Here is a 16,097-nt window from a genome sequence, read left to right on the forward strand (position 1 = left end):
TGTCATGCGCCTTGCGAGAGCTTCGTCTGCTCCTTTAGTATCTAGATTTTTGCTTGAGTTCTTGAGAAAGAATCGATTTGAATTTTTTTTACCTTTAATCGTTAACGCAATCGAGAATCTGAATTGGTTCCGGTATTTCTGCGAAGAGAATTTTCGTTGTAATCACTATAAGATATTCTCTGGGGGAGAGAGAGCGAGCACGTGGATGTTGAGTTATCGTAATATAAAACCATTCTGAACAAAGGCCAAAACGTTTGCAAGACGATGAGAAATGCTTGTTATTTATTCCAGTCTTTGCTTACAACTGAACTTAGAATTATTCTCTCGCATTACTACGATTGAAAAAAGTAGATGCATGAAATGAGAACCACAGCCTATTGGGATGGCAAACTACAACACAGAACATCAATTACAAGCCATTCTTAACTCATTAGAGGGCTTGCGATGTTGTCCAAATTGATGAAATCTTTTCCGTATCAGCGAAAGTCAATTATATTCTTAAACGGCATAGCTATTGCTGCAGCTTACGTAGTTAAAGTGAGTGCTAATGCAGATTCCAACCTGTCTGTCAGTTCCAGCAAAGCCCCTGGAACAAAACAAAAAAAAAAACAAAACAAAGATGAAGTCGTCAATCACAAAATCTTACGGCGAATCGCATTCCAAACACGTTCATTACGTATTCAACGCCTATCTTCCACTTGAAAGGTGACATTACTGTCCTTGCCCGTGACGTTCCTTCCCCGCCCATTCCAGCGTCCAAGCAATTCCCGCTAAAATTCGTTCGAAAATTAACGAGCCACCTTTAATTGCGCACTCCATGTAAGGGCGATGGATTGTGTGGATCCAATTTGCTGTGGAGGGGGGGGGGGGGGGGGTGGGGACATGTGCGTAGGTGTCGTACAGTCGTGCTGGCTGGCATCGATCTCCTCCGGTCTGGGATGATTGTGTGTTGTGTCTTTTAGTTTCGATCGGCTCGGCGCATCGTGTGCTGTTCGATGTGTGGATAGACATCCCACGAATCGCGAGGTTCAATCCGATCAAACCGATTCCGTCGACAGGGGATGGTCACGACGATGGCACTGAGCGCTTGTAGATCACCAACTCGTCTGCTAGCGGTGTTCAGGATCATGGAATGGACCGTGCACCAATCTTCAATATGTCGAGAAATGTCGAAATGATAATGATATTCGAAATAGTGAAACAGATGCGTAGTATTTCATGGTAGTTCTTGTAACAGTTCAAATCAATAACTATGTAGCTTGAGAAATGTTGTAGATAATTGATTAATTTAATGTTTTTTGCGCTTTGTTTTGTACAACCAAGCCCTGTGAATTGCTAAGCCTAATTCAAACTCTCGTTTTGGTAAACAACTTTTGGCCACAAACCTCACAAACCTTGGGTTTACTGTTCCTCCTCGTTGCGTTGCGTCACTTTGCTTGCCACCTTGCTTGCTGCTTGCGAGCCAGTGTGTCTGTCTGTGCTTGCCGTTTTGGGTCCTCCAAAGGCAGGCGCAGAGTGTAGCTCAGTGTGCGCGCGCGGGCGATAAAATATGTCACGCGCTTCATGAACATCCGCCCCAACCTACCTTTCCCGGGGGGGGGGGGGGGGGGGGGGGGGCTGTATCGCTTCAATCCATTCCGGTGACACTCGCTCGCTGGTTGGCTGGCTGGCTGGCTGGCAGGCAGTACCCTTTATGGTGCAACCGACAGTCGCGGTCCCGGATGGCTGGCTGAATTATAATATAAATCGTAATTAATTTACACTCCAAAGACAGCACAAATGTATTCCGTTGAATGCATAATTGAAATTGAAATCCAAAATCATCCAGTAGTAGTAAAACGACGACGACGGCGGCGGGTGCTTCCTCATTGCCACCTTTTTCACCCCCTCCAAACCGGGCGCTTCACACTGTCGCCTTGCGGTGGTAGCGTATGTGTGCGTCTGTGTGTTTAAGGTTGAACTTCGAATATGAAATCCAACCGATCCGTCAGAACGCGCTTCCGTTGGTGACGCCGACTGGGGGTAGAAGGTTGCTTTGATTGAGTTGATGATGATGTCAGATTGAAGCACTCCAGCATTACCCGTCAATCATTGCGTGTTGCATGTGAATGGGCTGGTAGATTTAAATGTTAAATTATTACAAAAAAAAAAATCAAAAACCCACGTGTTGTGCAGGAAATGTTGTGTAATTGTGGCTGCACACTCCGACTGCGAGTTGAAATGGCAAATCTTATCGCCCCCGGGGGTGGCGCACCCATCAATCTGCATGTCCACTCGACTCGTTGGTTTCCGCAACGGGAACTACTTTCGGTTCGGCTACTCCCTTGTCGCGGGATTTTCCGTTTGGAAAACTGTTTCGTTTTTTTTTTTTCGCTCTCTTTCCCTCTAACAAATACAAACTGTCAACAGCAGCAGCAGCACGAGCGACATGACAAGCCCGCTACAATAAGGGGAAAACTTTTATTGCCACGATCACACGGTGCCACGTGTACGGCCAATCTGTCCCTCTCGCCCAGGGCTTTCTGGTCGTCTAAAAATACCTTCGTCCCATGATGGCGACGCACTACTTTGGCGTGTGTTTCGGTGCGTGCATTTCGACCAATATCCAATAAAGTCAATATCCTGTGGCCAATGCTCGCCAAAAAACAAGCAGTGCCACGGGCCCGCCTAACCATGGAGTGGAGGGGGCTAGCTAAATATCGCTCTATAGAGTGTACTAGAAATATCCAACAGAGAAGGTGGAGGGGAAGTGGTCACGGGTACATACGCACGTGGCCGAAGACCTTCAGGTTTATGTGCTCGCGAGAACCTAGCACACACCACGTGGACATCCCACTTTTCTGCGAGTTTGCTCAACGAAAAGTTTTCAAAAAAAATTCCTTGAACCTATCAGAGCTGCTTGGTGACATAAACTCGAGGCAAGGACAAAGGACAGAGCACGCACCTGTGACCGTTTTCTGCAGGGAGCGAAGCAGTGGGGGTTCATTCATTTCGTGGAATGTCCTGATGTCTCCCATTTGGTGGCTAGCTGGTATCCTCTACTGCTGCTATGCTGTGGTTGATAATACAGGTTGAGCTTAACGGGTAATTGGGGCGACCTTTTTTATCCCTTTGTTATGGAATAGACCATTTGTAGTCATTAATTTGATACCCATTTTCTTAGCAACATCATCTACCAGTGGTACTGTCAATTAAGATTTAAAAGACTGCTTGATTGTTTCGAGAACTTTATAGACAGCAGAACGTGCAAGATTGCATTAACAAGAAGAGTGCCTAAACACTCATTTGATCATTTGATGAAACTCAATTTATGATTCTCGATGATTATTTAGCAACTTTGAATGCATAGAATATTTTTTGCAAATAATTTGCGTAGAAAAAGTGTCCATAAGCCGTCCATTCAATCCACCTCGAAGTTCTGTCCGCAGCGAATGTAGATTAAAGCTGAAGCTACATTAAAGCTCTTAAAGTGCGGCAGTAGCAGTAGAACGCATCATGGCGAAACTGATGCTGGTGCAGTTTGCAGACCTTGCATAATCAATACGATCAGCTCCGCTAGAGAAATGACTGCCATCGTTGATAGATTGTCGTCAATCGAGGGACCATTTTCCTCGATAAACTATTCCCGCAAAGGCCATTCCTATTGAAGCGAAATGGTTTCTGTTCGCACAAAATTCACACATCAAATCATTCATCCACGAAACGCGCATTAGGATCACCATGGCGTGGCCCCAAAAATTTAAATGCCATCTTTATCATAATCCAGGGCCATTACATTCCCTGCAACAAATTAGAGTGCCCCCCTTGCTCTGCGAAAATCCACACTGTTTAATGCCAGCTTCCGGTTTCGGAGGCACCCCCGCCCCCCCCCTCCGAAATTCCCTCAAAAGCCCCTCAAGGACATCGAGTGCTCCCGTATCCTTGTGCGAGCACCTTTTAACACATTATGGCGAACTGGAAAGGGCATTGACGTCATTGTTGACCTAATTTTCGCTCCGGGACACACGGGACTCCGGGACTCCTCCGGTCGTACGCACGCACCCCTGCTGCCGCTAAATCCTGGTAGGAGGCTTGGCCTTGCCTAGCCTGGACTGGTACAACATTCCTGAGCTCTCCGTACCGCTCCATGTGCGCTAAGGTCGATGTGCTTTCCCACCCAGGTTGGCATCCCGGGTGTTCAGTGGCCCGGAACTCGGCACTCCTGCATGCTGCTGCAGGCTCGCTGCTCTGCAACTGTTGGAGGCTCGTTCGCTGTCCAAGGTCGTGGTGTCGTGGTGGAAGTGGGTTCGGTTCGGGCTAAAAATAGCTCCAATCTCCCTCTCTTTCTCTGCTGGTGGTGGCAACGGACGGACAGGCCTGCTGCGAACGCGCTAAATTGCTTTTATGCTTCGCGTTCTCTGGTTTCTGGAATCGGGAACTTTCCGCGTGCGCCTCCCAAAGTGGGAACCGGTTTCGCTTTTGTCCCCCGTCGTGTTGCTGCTATAAATAGCTTCCCCCGCCCTAGGTGCGGTGAGGTTATGTGGTTGCAATCGTTCCTTCTGGTTCCCGGCGGTTCGCTTTCCAGTTCCAGTTCTGCGGCAAACCCTCGGAACACCAAGCCCATTAGATCATTTATATGCTCCAAACAGTCTCCATTCAATTCTGGGAGCCAGTCACCATTTACCGAAAAACTTTTGAACTCTCGAAAAGCTTAATATCGATTTTCTGCGGACACACCCACGACGAATGGCCAAAAACCCTCCAGCTCGGAGCGTATATATATATTCGGATCCCGGTAAAGCAAAAGCCTCGGTTCGTTCCTGATCAAGTACAGGACGCGCGCACCCAGCGTTGGGCTCTCGTATATAAACCTAAACCCCTGGCTATCCCAGTGACCTACTTTCACGCGTACTGCAGCAGCAGCAGCAGCAGTCGCAGCAGTTTCCCGGGGTTTTTATCGATTTATCGTGTCCCGAAAATCCAACGGGCACATACCAACTGCATGCTCACCCCACCATTAGCGCAGGCCCACCATGCGCATACGCTCTTTCGCTCTCTCGAGGAGCGTCCTTCCAGAGCACCGATACGCTGTGTGTTCAAACGCTGTGTGATTCGGTAAAAGTTTTTAATTTTTTAAACGATAAAAGTATTTAAAGCAATTGAATGGACAAATTGCATATTTTATGTTAAGAAATGTATTATGTTTTATGGAAATTAGATTTTCAAATAGTTCTTTTCTTGTGGATCGTGAACAAAAAAAATCTAAACTTTCCTCCATCGAGCATAGAAACCAACGATTGTTCACAAGTTCCTTCCGCTCGATTAAAGTCGGCGCTGATGTTAACCAACAGCCCGATGAAAACAAAGTTGGCGGTACTCTACTGGTCGCTTCGTTGGGTTGGCACGATCGGAGCCACACCAGGCGAGAGTAAGTTCCCGAGACCAGAAGCCCAGCACCAGCCTAGGAGGTAGCACCAGGCACCAGAAACAGCAACAACCTGAAACGCGCACACCTCCACATACCATTTTGCCTGTTTCGCTGCCAAGCCCCAAGCCACCCATTCTCCGGGTCATCGTCGTCCCTCGCTGAACGCGAGAGTACAAAAACCTTCGTTGTCATGGGCGGTATCCATTCTCCAACCTCCTTCATGACGTCATAGAGAGAGCCAATGACATTGCTGTTGGGGAGTAGAGTTGAATTTTCGTATCCCGTCAGCGCTTATGTGTTTGTGGTGCTAAGCGGGAGAGAGAAAGAGAGAGAGAGGGAAACAAGAACACACAGCACCCTTATCGAGCCTTATTTGAACGATGACGTCAATCGGGAAACTTCTGCTGCTGCTGTTCGACCCAATTCCATTTCCCGCTTGCTATATTGTCCTTTCTTTTCCGGATCACCGTGTTCCACCTATATGTGTTTGTGTGCCTCTTTCTCTCTCTTTCTTGCTTTCTCTCACGCATTCTCTCTCTTGCGCTCGGTTGCTATGGTTTGCGATGGGGTGCACGGAAGTGAATGAACTTAGCTTAGCGTTTCGCTTAAACGAGAATGGCTGTTATGTTAGTGTTGCCCGCACCTTTATGCTGCTGCTGCTGCTGCTGGCGGTCCGGTTGCTAATGGAGGCGCCCGAAACGCACGATCTACATACTGATGCTACTGCTGGGTTATGTGTGAAGAGGCGGCGGCAGGTGGCACATGTGGAAGTGCTCCTTCCGATGGGGCGGGACCAGCTGCAGCGCCAGTTGTGGCAGACCGACGGAGCGAAACGAAATGCAATTAGTTTAAACTAATGAAATCGGATGTCCTACGGTTGTTCCACAATGAACGTCGATTCAATTTGAAAATTATAAATTCTCCTCTTCGGCAACCCATTCAAAGGCATCCTACATTTTCGATCCTTGTTCTACCGAGCTGTTACCGAGTTAATGCTTTCTATATTCGTCTCCAAGTATGTTACTAAGTAGGTTTCAATAGGTAAAGACTATTGTGTATTATTGAAATCATTATTTTTTAACTCGATTTACTGTTTACTGTTATCTTCATTTATTGTTTAGTGCTTATCGTTCCTTGCTTCCTTTCTGAATGAAAAGCCATTTCGTAGCGAGAGCCTCGTATTTCGTGTACCATTTTGCGTGAATGGAAGATTGTGGCACGCGGCCATTCAGTGATGGCGGTCGCTTTTGGATGCAAAACCGTTCCCTAAGTGAACTGTCCTTGGCCCGCTGGTTTGCTGCAAGTTATGAATCAATGCACCAGTTTCATCGTCAATGGAGCCAAGCAGGCAGTTGCGCAGTTGCAGCAGCCATCCACCCCGGTCAACAGGCTCGAACACACCAAATGCCAGCTCCGAATGACATTTGCTCGGGCTCGGTATCTAGGGCAAATCGATAAAGAATTTTTATTTTTGCTGAAACCTAGCATGTGTGTGCTTTGATGGCAGCATCCCAACTTATTCAATCAATTTTTATCTAACCATTTTCCTCTTGTCGTTTTTCTTTTTCTATGGCAGATCTCCCGTCAAAGTATCGACGCGTGCAAGGACTACTTCCGTGATGATCTGCTTAAATCCGACTGGACGCTGATGGTGGAGCTGAAAAAGACCTTCCAGATTTTGTAGTGTGCCTGTGTGTTGCTGCTGCCGCTGCTGCTGCTGAGTCTGCTCAAATGTGTCTCCCGGCTTCTTGCAGTGCGCTAAAATGGAGTAAGATTCCTTCTCCTTCCCGGGACTCGTTTTTGGCTTCCTGTTTTTTTGTTTACTTCTCTCAAGATATTCTCAAGTCGCACATTTTATTGTACAATTTTCCGAATTCGTTTTTGTTCGAATGGCTTTGGTTTTATTGGTTTTATTCCCCAGGTTATCAATTACCCACTTACCGCTTGCGCTTCATTTTACTCTCCAGTTTTACCGTCCTTGTTATGCTACGATTCATTATCTTTTTTTTTTTGTATATCAAACATTATTTATGGTAAACGCATTTACCATGCGTTGCGATACTATTCTCCCAATTGTTTACAGTGTTTCAAACTAGTTTCGTTTCGGTTTTTTATCTGTTTTTGCCAAATTATGTTTCGATATTTAGCGAGATCCGCCTGTGGCACAGATTGGAACCGCACTATGAACGAGCACGAGTGCAATGTAAAAACCAGGCAACTTCGAACAGCATATGTGTACAGGGAAGCTAGTTGAAAATAAAAAAGAAACAAATGAAGACAACAAAACGGTGAATTCGCAAATTTGCAACAACCAACCAAAAAACCATGCGGGAGTGATTGGAAGAGCTTAAAAAGGGGAAAAAACTGAAAGAACTTGCCCGACAGCGTTGTATACGAACGCATCTCTAAGCTAGTAAGTATCATAGTAAGCTGGTAAGTTCATTTGATGCTTAAAAAAAAAAACAATTAAAAAATATCAATTCCAAAAGAAAATACTCTACCTTACCGTTACAAGCCCTGTGCAACTACCCAGATGGATTAAATCCACCGAGTGTCGTCTGAAATAGAACGGGGCGTTTTGTGCGAATCGAGTGGGCTCCCCAATTAAAGTATCTATCGCTGTATCATTAAACACGTTCACAGTTACACCCTGGTACGTCGGCGCCCTGCAGGGCACGCGTTACCGACGCGAGAAGGAACGACGACCACGCACAATTGCCCCGGTCCGCGTTGGTTCGCGACCATGGATTCGAGGTTCCCGGAAAGCTCCCACTTCATCCCGTACACGCGTAGGAAGTGGAAAATGGCGAACGGAAATTGATCGATTGGTGGCCCCCTGGTGACGACGTGCCGTGGTGACCGTCACCGCGCCGACTGGCAGACGCTTGAACCGCTGTCATGCGAAGGCCGATGTAACTGTGGCGGTGCTGCTGCTGCTACTACTACCTAGCGCTGTTTCGACTTGCGAACACTATTTTCGGACTTCCCGGAACCGCCCAGGGTATGGCGTGTGATGGCTGGACTAAGGCAAACATGCCATGATGATAAGCAGCAGTAGCAACAGCAGCAGCAGCGACGCCAGCCAATGCTAATCGATGTCGATGTAAGCCCTTTTTTGGTCGTTCCGTGAACCCCGCTAGACAGCTGCCTGTTGGTCCCTTCGTACCGACCGCCACTCTTGCACAATGTGAGCAGGACGCCGTGTCCTTGTGCACACGATATCGAATTATCTTCGTTAAGAATTCGATAGTTAGTTAATGATACACATGGCATAGTTTCCACATTCCAGCCAATAAGAGATCGAATTATAAGTAGACGATTAGTAGTATCCATCAGCTAATATTTCTCGCCAAAAACTGGCACGTCCAATGGCACGGTTGTTTTCAATGCGTCATCGATGAACACGACTGGCGCTGGGCTGAAATTATTGTTCGCTCAACAACGCGATTGAACGGATGTCGATCGCAGAACTCGGGGAAGTTAGTGATCGCGCATACCAAAGCGTACTCTCTACGCCAGGGCTTCCGGTGCACGTTGCCGGTTTCGTGCACATCCGGCCCCGGCTGAGAGAGTATCCGCCGTCAATTGCTTTAGCAACGATCGCTCCGATCGTTTGTTTGGTGTCACTACCATGAAACGAACGAACGCCACGTTCGGAATGCGTGCTCTAGGGCAGATGATTGTGAACATTCCAAGCGTCGTATGGATTAAATATTTGTTTCGATTCGGTTTAATGTGTTGCTCAAAAGTTTGGACAGCATTTATTTCCCGCGGATGTCACGTACGGTGCAGTGTAACGAAAATCGAACAGTGCTCACCGTTCGATGAAACACCGGCGCTACACCAACTGTCGGTTGGTGGTCGTTCTATGCGAAAAAATAATGGCACTTTCTCGATACTGGATGTCGTACGTTGATGGCGGTGTGTGCAAGCACCTACGCGCGCGCGCGCACACGCCATTGGTAAATGTTGGCGACAAGCCAAGTGAAAGTTCTCGATGGAGTTGTGTCTCTTGCACGAAACTGCGTTGGTGTTCCAGCGTGGCCCCCGGGAGGGGTGTAGGACGAAGATCAGTCCATGGAACAACCGAGCGCCCTGGCCTCTATAGAATTCCGACTATGCTGTAACTTGATGCGTAGCGACAAAGCCTGGCAGAATTTAATAATCTGAGAGTACGCGCAGCCAGTTGAGGTGAATGGCATTTTTGCACCGGCACAACACGATCACCAACCATGATCTAATTGTGTCGTAGGATCCTCATTAACATTCTGCTCAAAGCGAAAACATTTGTAACGTTGAAATCTCATCGGAACACGGTTAACCAGCTATGGCCGTTCGATAAAAGGCAAAACAATCCTTTTCCGGCCACCGGGAACAACTGTGGATGTTGCAGCACACAAAAAAGCAACACCGCCAATGCGTACGGGTGGTGCGCTTCCGTTTTGGCGGCAATTTTCTCTTTGAAAGCACGATCAAGCACCACCACCAACGCCTGCGGCCGTGCGTGGAATCGGTAAGTGCGTGACGCATGCACTTCTTTAGCTGCGTTCCTCGTTCCGGCTTGTTCTGAATTGAAGATGATCGCGTTTTGAGAACCAGAGAGAGAGAGAGAGAGAGAAAGAGAGATCGAGCATAAGGGTCAGCACCCTCCCGGTACCACATTTGCATTTGTGATCTTGTCGTTCATAATATTAATGTTCATCCAATCCGCTAGCAATCGATGGACGAATTGCTTTCGCCATCGCCCGGTACAGTATCCATCTTTGCAGAGCAGAAAAGTAGCAATCGAAACAACACAAATTGATCATTCTTTTAAATGGATTCCGTCCCGTTAATTGGCGTTCATCGCGTTCAAGCCGCCCGTGTATCACGTGGGTTTTCTGTGCTCCACTCACGCGATTGTCGGGCGTTTTATCCCGCTCCCGCTGTTGCTGTTGCTTCTTCGTCTTCTTCATTTCCCAATGAGCCTTGTATCGTAACCGAAAACACGATCAAACGAAATCAAAACAACAAAAAAACGGAGTGGAATAAAAACGCAACAACCAAGCAGACGACGATAAACACATGAAACGCCTTCATCGCCATCGTACCGTACGTCTTAAGGCGCAAACAAGCCGGTAGAAGCGGACGGATGGATGGGCGGTTAGAAAGGTGGAGGGGGGATTGATATCACAACATATTTTTCAGCAACACAACCGACCGACCAACCGACCAACCGACCAACCGACCGCCCGGCCGACTATTCTCTGCGTCTCGGTAACGCATTCCGCGTGCAACTTTGTTGCAGAAGCGACACGAAAGATTTATACGATGCCTTGTCAGTCGACGGCGTTCGGGAGACGGTGGGAGAGGGTGCGCCTTTTTAATCCTGTCACTCCAGCATACCGTTAATGGGTCGACGAGTAGGCACGAGTTCGGCAACGGGTTGAAGGGGAGAGAGTCACGTTGACATCCGCCTCGCGATGACCTGCGTGTTGTGTATGGTGCGCTGCCTTACTGCCACCACGGAACCAGTTTACCGGCTTAGCGTTGCGGAGAGGAATAGCGAAAAAGGATTGCTTTTTCGGTGACTCCACCACGCCATGCCACGCCACCGTGGTTCGCGCTGTGAATGCTTTGGATCCGGATGAATTCAGTGTTTTTTTTTTTTGGTGCTGTGGATCCTCCAACAAATTCGAGAAAGATTAATTTATGGCCATCGAACAGAGTTATTGCTTACAATGCTAGTTGTTGCGTTGGCAATATTCAAGGCTTTCACTTGAAAGTAATATGTTATTAGGAGAAGGAATACACTAAATCATCTAGAAGAGTAAATATTCGGCAGATGGTTGATCGAAGTCGTAAGAAAAGCACAAAAAATGTCAACATGGAGTAAATACCTCGGTTCGAAGTAAAGATATCGAGGCAAGGACTACTCATCGGTTCCGAAACCTGACAAATTGATTGATATCATTTTTGAATTATTTTATTGTTCCAAAAATTTATCGCACTCAACCCGGGTTGCTAAGATCTTTGCAAACATACTTCATTAATCTTTCGCTTTTTTTTAACAGCAAGCATATTCCTCAGGGCCTTTGAAAAGGTCCTTTTCTCAGATGGCATTGACTTTTGCTTCAAATCGATTGTCGATTCATTGGATGAGATTATTGGATTATTAAGTACGTTTTCAGATTGAATAGTGTCTGTGGTTCAAAATCGAACGATTTTGCCTTCATCAACAACATCAGCACCGAAGCGTTGTTAGTCGCAACCGGAATGTGCAACAATTCGTGCCCAAACACAGCCCCCACTCTTGTGTGCGCGACAATGTGTTGATGGCATTAATTGAGTATTTCCCAAAAAAAAAACGAGTTGTACGCACCAATTGCCGGCAACTGGCTCGAAAGTACAGCTACAGTACAGCGAGAGTCGTGTTTTTTTTTTTCTCTTGGCCACTCTGGTACTCGTTTCTAGAGAGCTAAAGAGAGATGCTGTACCACCCCGCTCCGTGCATCCCTCATTCCTCATCGCGCCAGGAACACAGGAAGTGCAGAATATCACGCAACGTCAACATACGCCACTGCTTTTCCCCCCCAAAGTCCCCGGTTGCTGGTCCCGTGGCCCCTCTCCTTTCAGGAAAAGGTCGCTTACCCTTACACGCGCACACTCTGCACTGCTGTCCCCTTTCAAGGACCGACCGCGTCCCCCCGGCGAGGAAACAGCACAGGCTGGCAATTTTCCTCCACCCAAAACGGACCGAGTCTAACGTGCGTCATCCTCTCGCACACGAGGCACACACGAGAGGGTTGCTTAAGGCAGGCGAGTTCGCTGAACTAACATCCGAGATCGTGCTGCTGCTGCTGCTGCTGGCGATCGTCGTGCGCAGAAACGTCATCGGCGTATGCGGTTTCGCGTGCGGAAAAAGCAAAAATATAAATATGACGGACGGAGGGAGTAGAGAGGGGTGGTGGAGAGGGGTTTCCGCGCACGGAAGCCAAGAAATCCATATCCGCCCCACGGATCTGATCTCGCGTGAGCATCCGCTTCGCGTCGCGGTGTTTCTCGGTGTGTGCGTGACACAGGCACCCTCCGGATCGTGTTGGCCACTATAAAAGGGTGACGGGGGCAGATCGCGGCCACGGTGCAAGAGAGATATAGAGAGGCAAGGATGAGGAGTTTTCCGGATTTTTCGCAAGCGCAATTTTCGCATCTTCGCTGCGCGCGCGCGCGCGCGCGAGAACTTATTTTCGTTTATGAAGTAATGATGGGTAAAAATAGATACCTTCTGCTCCTCCTTCTCCACCCTGTCCTCTTGTTTTGCTCCTCCTCAGATATCAAACTCGGCCCATTTACTCGGGCCCCCACTTGGCCATGGTTTTATGACTTGCCAGCAGCACCCTTATAACGTGGAAGGAAGGTGCCAGGAGACCTGAATGAATGGCCTGAATCGAAATCGGAAAGGAAACACGGAATGAAGCAGCAGCAGCAGCAGCAGCAAGGATGCGCACGCAGCGTTCACAGAGCGGCGGTGTCGGTTTTTTTTTTTTGCGAAACGCATCCAAGACGCCATTGACAAGTAGTATGGTCGGTTAGAACTGGTTGGTTTGGTGGTCCGCAGAGGCAGATCGACAGATCGCACATCACGCCACACATAAAACGCTGGAAAAATGCGCTTGCTTGGGAGATAAGAGGACTTTTTTGTTCCAATTCCATTTATTCCATTCATAAGTGAGCAGACATTACTGAACCGGTAGATGCCCACCGCTTATATTCACCGTGCAATTATAGCAGGCGACGATCACAAACAGATCTTTTAAACAATCTTTTACCCAATTTGTGACAATATGGCTTACCCTCGTACGTAGCTGGTGGTTGTTTTTCAAATAAGATGCATTCTCTCGGTTGTGGATTGGCTAATTATGAAAGGGAAAAAACAGATTTGGAAGCTGTTAACCCATTTCACATGCGTCCTAGCGAGATTATAATAGAGAATTACACGACACAGCCCTTATCGTTCAATGCAGTTCGTAGTACAGTTTACTCAGCCTCACTTTGACTTTGCCGGCGATAACCGATGGAATGAAATATGATCTCAACCAATCGGTTAAATCAGTGTATGACGTATGAACACCGGCTACGTTAAGATAACGAAGATTTTTGCGGAATTTGCAGTGATAACAACAAAGCGACACCATCACCAGGCACCAGTTCTCTGCCAGTCCCTCTACTAAGACTAAGCCATCCGACTAATTCCGTACCTTTACAGCTTTTGTTCCATTTTCCACAGCCCCCGAAAGAAATAACTTACTACGACACAAGCCGCGTTATCATTTCACGACAACCAATGCCACGTTATCATGAGCCTGGCGCTGGCTCGTTGTTCATTCAGAAATCGCGGCACAACGCGACCAGGCGATGACAATATACACACAGAGAAACTTATCGTTATCAGATACATGCTGGGGCTTTATCGACCGCAGAGGTGTGTACTTTTAATTAAGTGGTTGCGTTGGTCACAGCGCTTCCGGTCCGGCTTCCGGTGTTCTGTCGCACGCAACCCCTTTCTTATCACTGCCAGCCACTCCAACCACACCACACTCGCCGTCACTTCCTTCACGAGATAATCGAGCTCTCGAGATATAATAATGTGGAGGAAACAAGCGAGACTGCGGTGCAGCAATCACTGCGGCGATATATGGAGTTGAGATATGATGAACCAGCGCGTTTCCCCGCGATAAATGCCGTTAGGAGACGATCGATCGATCGGCCGAGAAGGGTTTCGCATCGGATCGGCCACACAAGGTCCCCGGGGCAGCGCCAATCAGTCTAGCCGATTTTGCTTGGCTCGTTATCTACCGCGGGTCGCAAGAATAAACGCGGAAGCGGAAAATGAAGAAGAAATCGCACATAGAGCACAAATGGGTGCGCGACGCCTCGTAATCGCAATCGCCATGCCGATTGTCATACATCGTTGGCACCACGTGACCGGATGTGAGACCGGAGTGTGGTTCGATCGGTCGCGGATCGCTTTCCGATCCGCGATAGTGTTTTACTGTTTTGCTTTCCGCATACAGTTAAGTGCACACCGGTTGGGCCGGATATTGGCAAACAACGGTGACAACAACGTTGCGAGGTCGAAACTGTACTGGTGTTTCGACATCCCGGCCGTTTCGGAAGCCTCGCCGTTTGGAATGCGCTTCCTATTAAAGTGCGTGGGGTGCCGGTTTTGTTTATCGCTGCGCGAGCAACCTTGTTGGACGGAGACCGCTGCGATTTGATTGTTTGCTACCAAGTTTAGGTCGAAAAACAGGAAATGATGGAGTAGGTTCGATGCATAAATAAAACGGAATGTTTATCGCCTATGACAAAAGAAAAAAAAAACAATTATGTCCATTTTCCTTCAAAAACAAAACAACAGCCAGCTAAACAAGCATAAAAGAATTGTAAGGGGGAATGCTTACAAATTACAAGGATACTGTGATGAGTGACCATCTCTAAAAGATCTATGTTTTAGAGGGTAGAAATCTAGAGAATAGGCTTCTCGGCAATTCTATTATTTCGATTCTTCTGCTCATTCTTCTTCCTTTCCTAAAGAAACTCTATAATTTTGTTGTACCTTTTTTTAACATATATAAGGACGGACGAGCCGTATGTTTATCCTTTGTACCTTTTTTATTGCTTTTAAGTAACTAACAGGCATTATTGATGGAAATGACGAACTGATAGGAATATTGAAATTACGGTTTGAGGAAAGCGTTACTAACCCAGGAGGAAATGCCTGTTCCCTCTACTGATTGTACTCTATCTTCCTCTATCCTTCTAATATATACGGCTCCGTCCGTAAGATACCAACTAAAGAAAAAAAAAGCCATACTAACCAGTACATCGACAGTCTACCAACCCTAGATGACGGTTCAATCCAAGAGCCCATGCGCATTATGTGTACTTCATCATGGTTGCTTAGTTTTTGGTATCATTTCTATTGCAAAATACTGTTTAATTTATTTAATTTTTTATGTTACAATCCTTGCATTTACATTTTGCTACTACATTTCCTTCTAGTGCTAGATGATTTTAATTTGTTTTCAAATTCAATCATAGATGTTTTAGATCGTTAAACGTATCCCGATTCTTGAGCATTGTATTTTGTTTTGTTCCTTGGCTTCGTTGGTCTATAGTGCTCTGCGTTTTCGCTTCTCTGGTCTTTACTTTTCTGCATTTAGATACTCCAGAAAAGCAATTCCAATTGCTTTCGATATCATACAATGTCTTACTGTTGATTCTTATTGTTTCTTCCTCTTCGAATCTGAACGACAGATAAAGTGATTCCATCCTTGAGAATCAGCACCGACGTCACCAACTACCAAAACGATGCTGCTGCTGCTGCTGCTGCTCTAGCTCCTGCAGAAAGCATTCCTCGCAGATAGGCAGTTACTAGATGACCGTTATCCACACTGTTCTCCTTGCACATTCCGCATTACCTCCGGGTCCGCACCACGTACACACGACACACTGCGCGCTTTGCGAACCGCGACCAGGAAAGGGTGCCAAGCGCCAACCGCCCGGTCGCGGTTGCCGCGAAATTAGGGTAAATTCGTAAAGTGATAAATCAATCATTTCCACTAGCAGCTCCGTTTGCAGCAACGCAAAGCGCACGCGGAACCGGGAGGGGGACACTGGCCAAAGTGACGGTCAAACGGTCGCGATTCCC

General features: G+C 47.2%; 1 protein-coding gene across 1 annotated transcript in view; it reads left to right on the forward strand.

Annotated features, from left to right (window-relative positions):
- LOC126575950 (eukaryotic translation initiation factor 5B) overlaps positions 1–7,687 on the forward strand; it is a 66,647-nt gene extending 58,960 nt beyond the window's left edge. The window contains exon 8 of the mRNA XM_050236965.1: positions 6,984–7,687. Coding sequence (XP_050092922.1) covers positions 6,984–7,091 — 108 coding nt within the window. The 3' untranslated portion in view covers positions 7,092–7,687. The remainder of the gene's footprint in view (positions 1–6,983) is intronic.
- The last annotated feature ends 8,410 nt before the right edge of the window (positions 7,688–16,097 follow it).

Source organism: Anopheles aquasalis, chromosome 3, assembly GCF_943734665.1.
Source record: "Anopheles aquasalis chromosome 3, idAnoAquaMG_Q_19, whole genome shotgun sequence".
Classification (NCBI taxonomy): Eukaryota; Metazoa; Arthropoda; class Insecta; order Diptera; family Culicidae; genus Anopheles; species Anopheles aquasalis.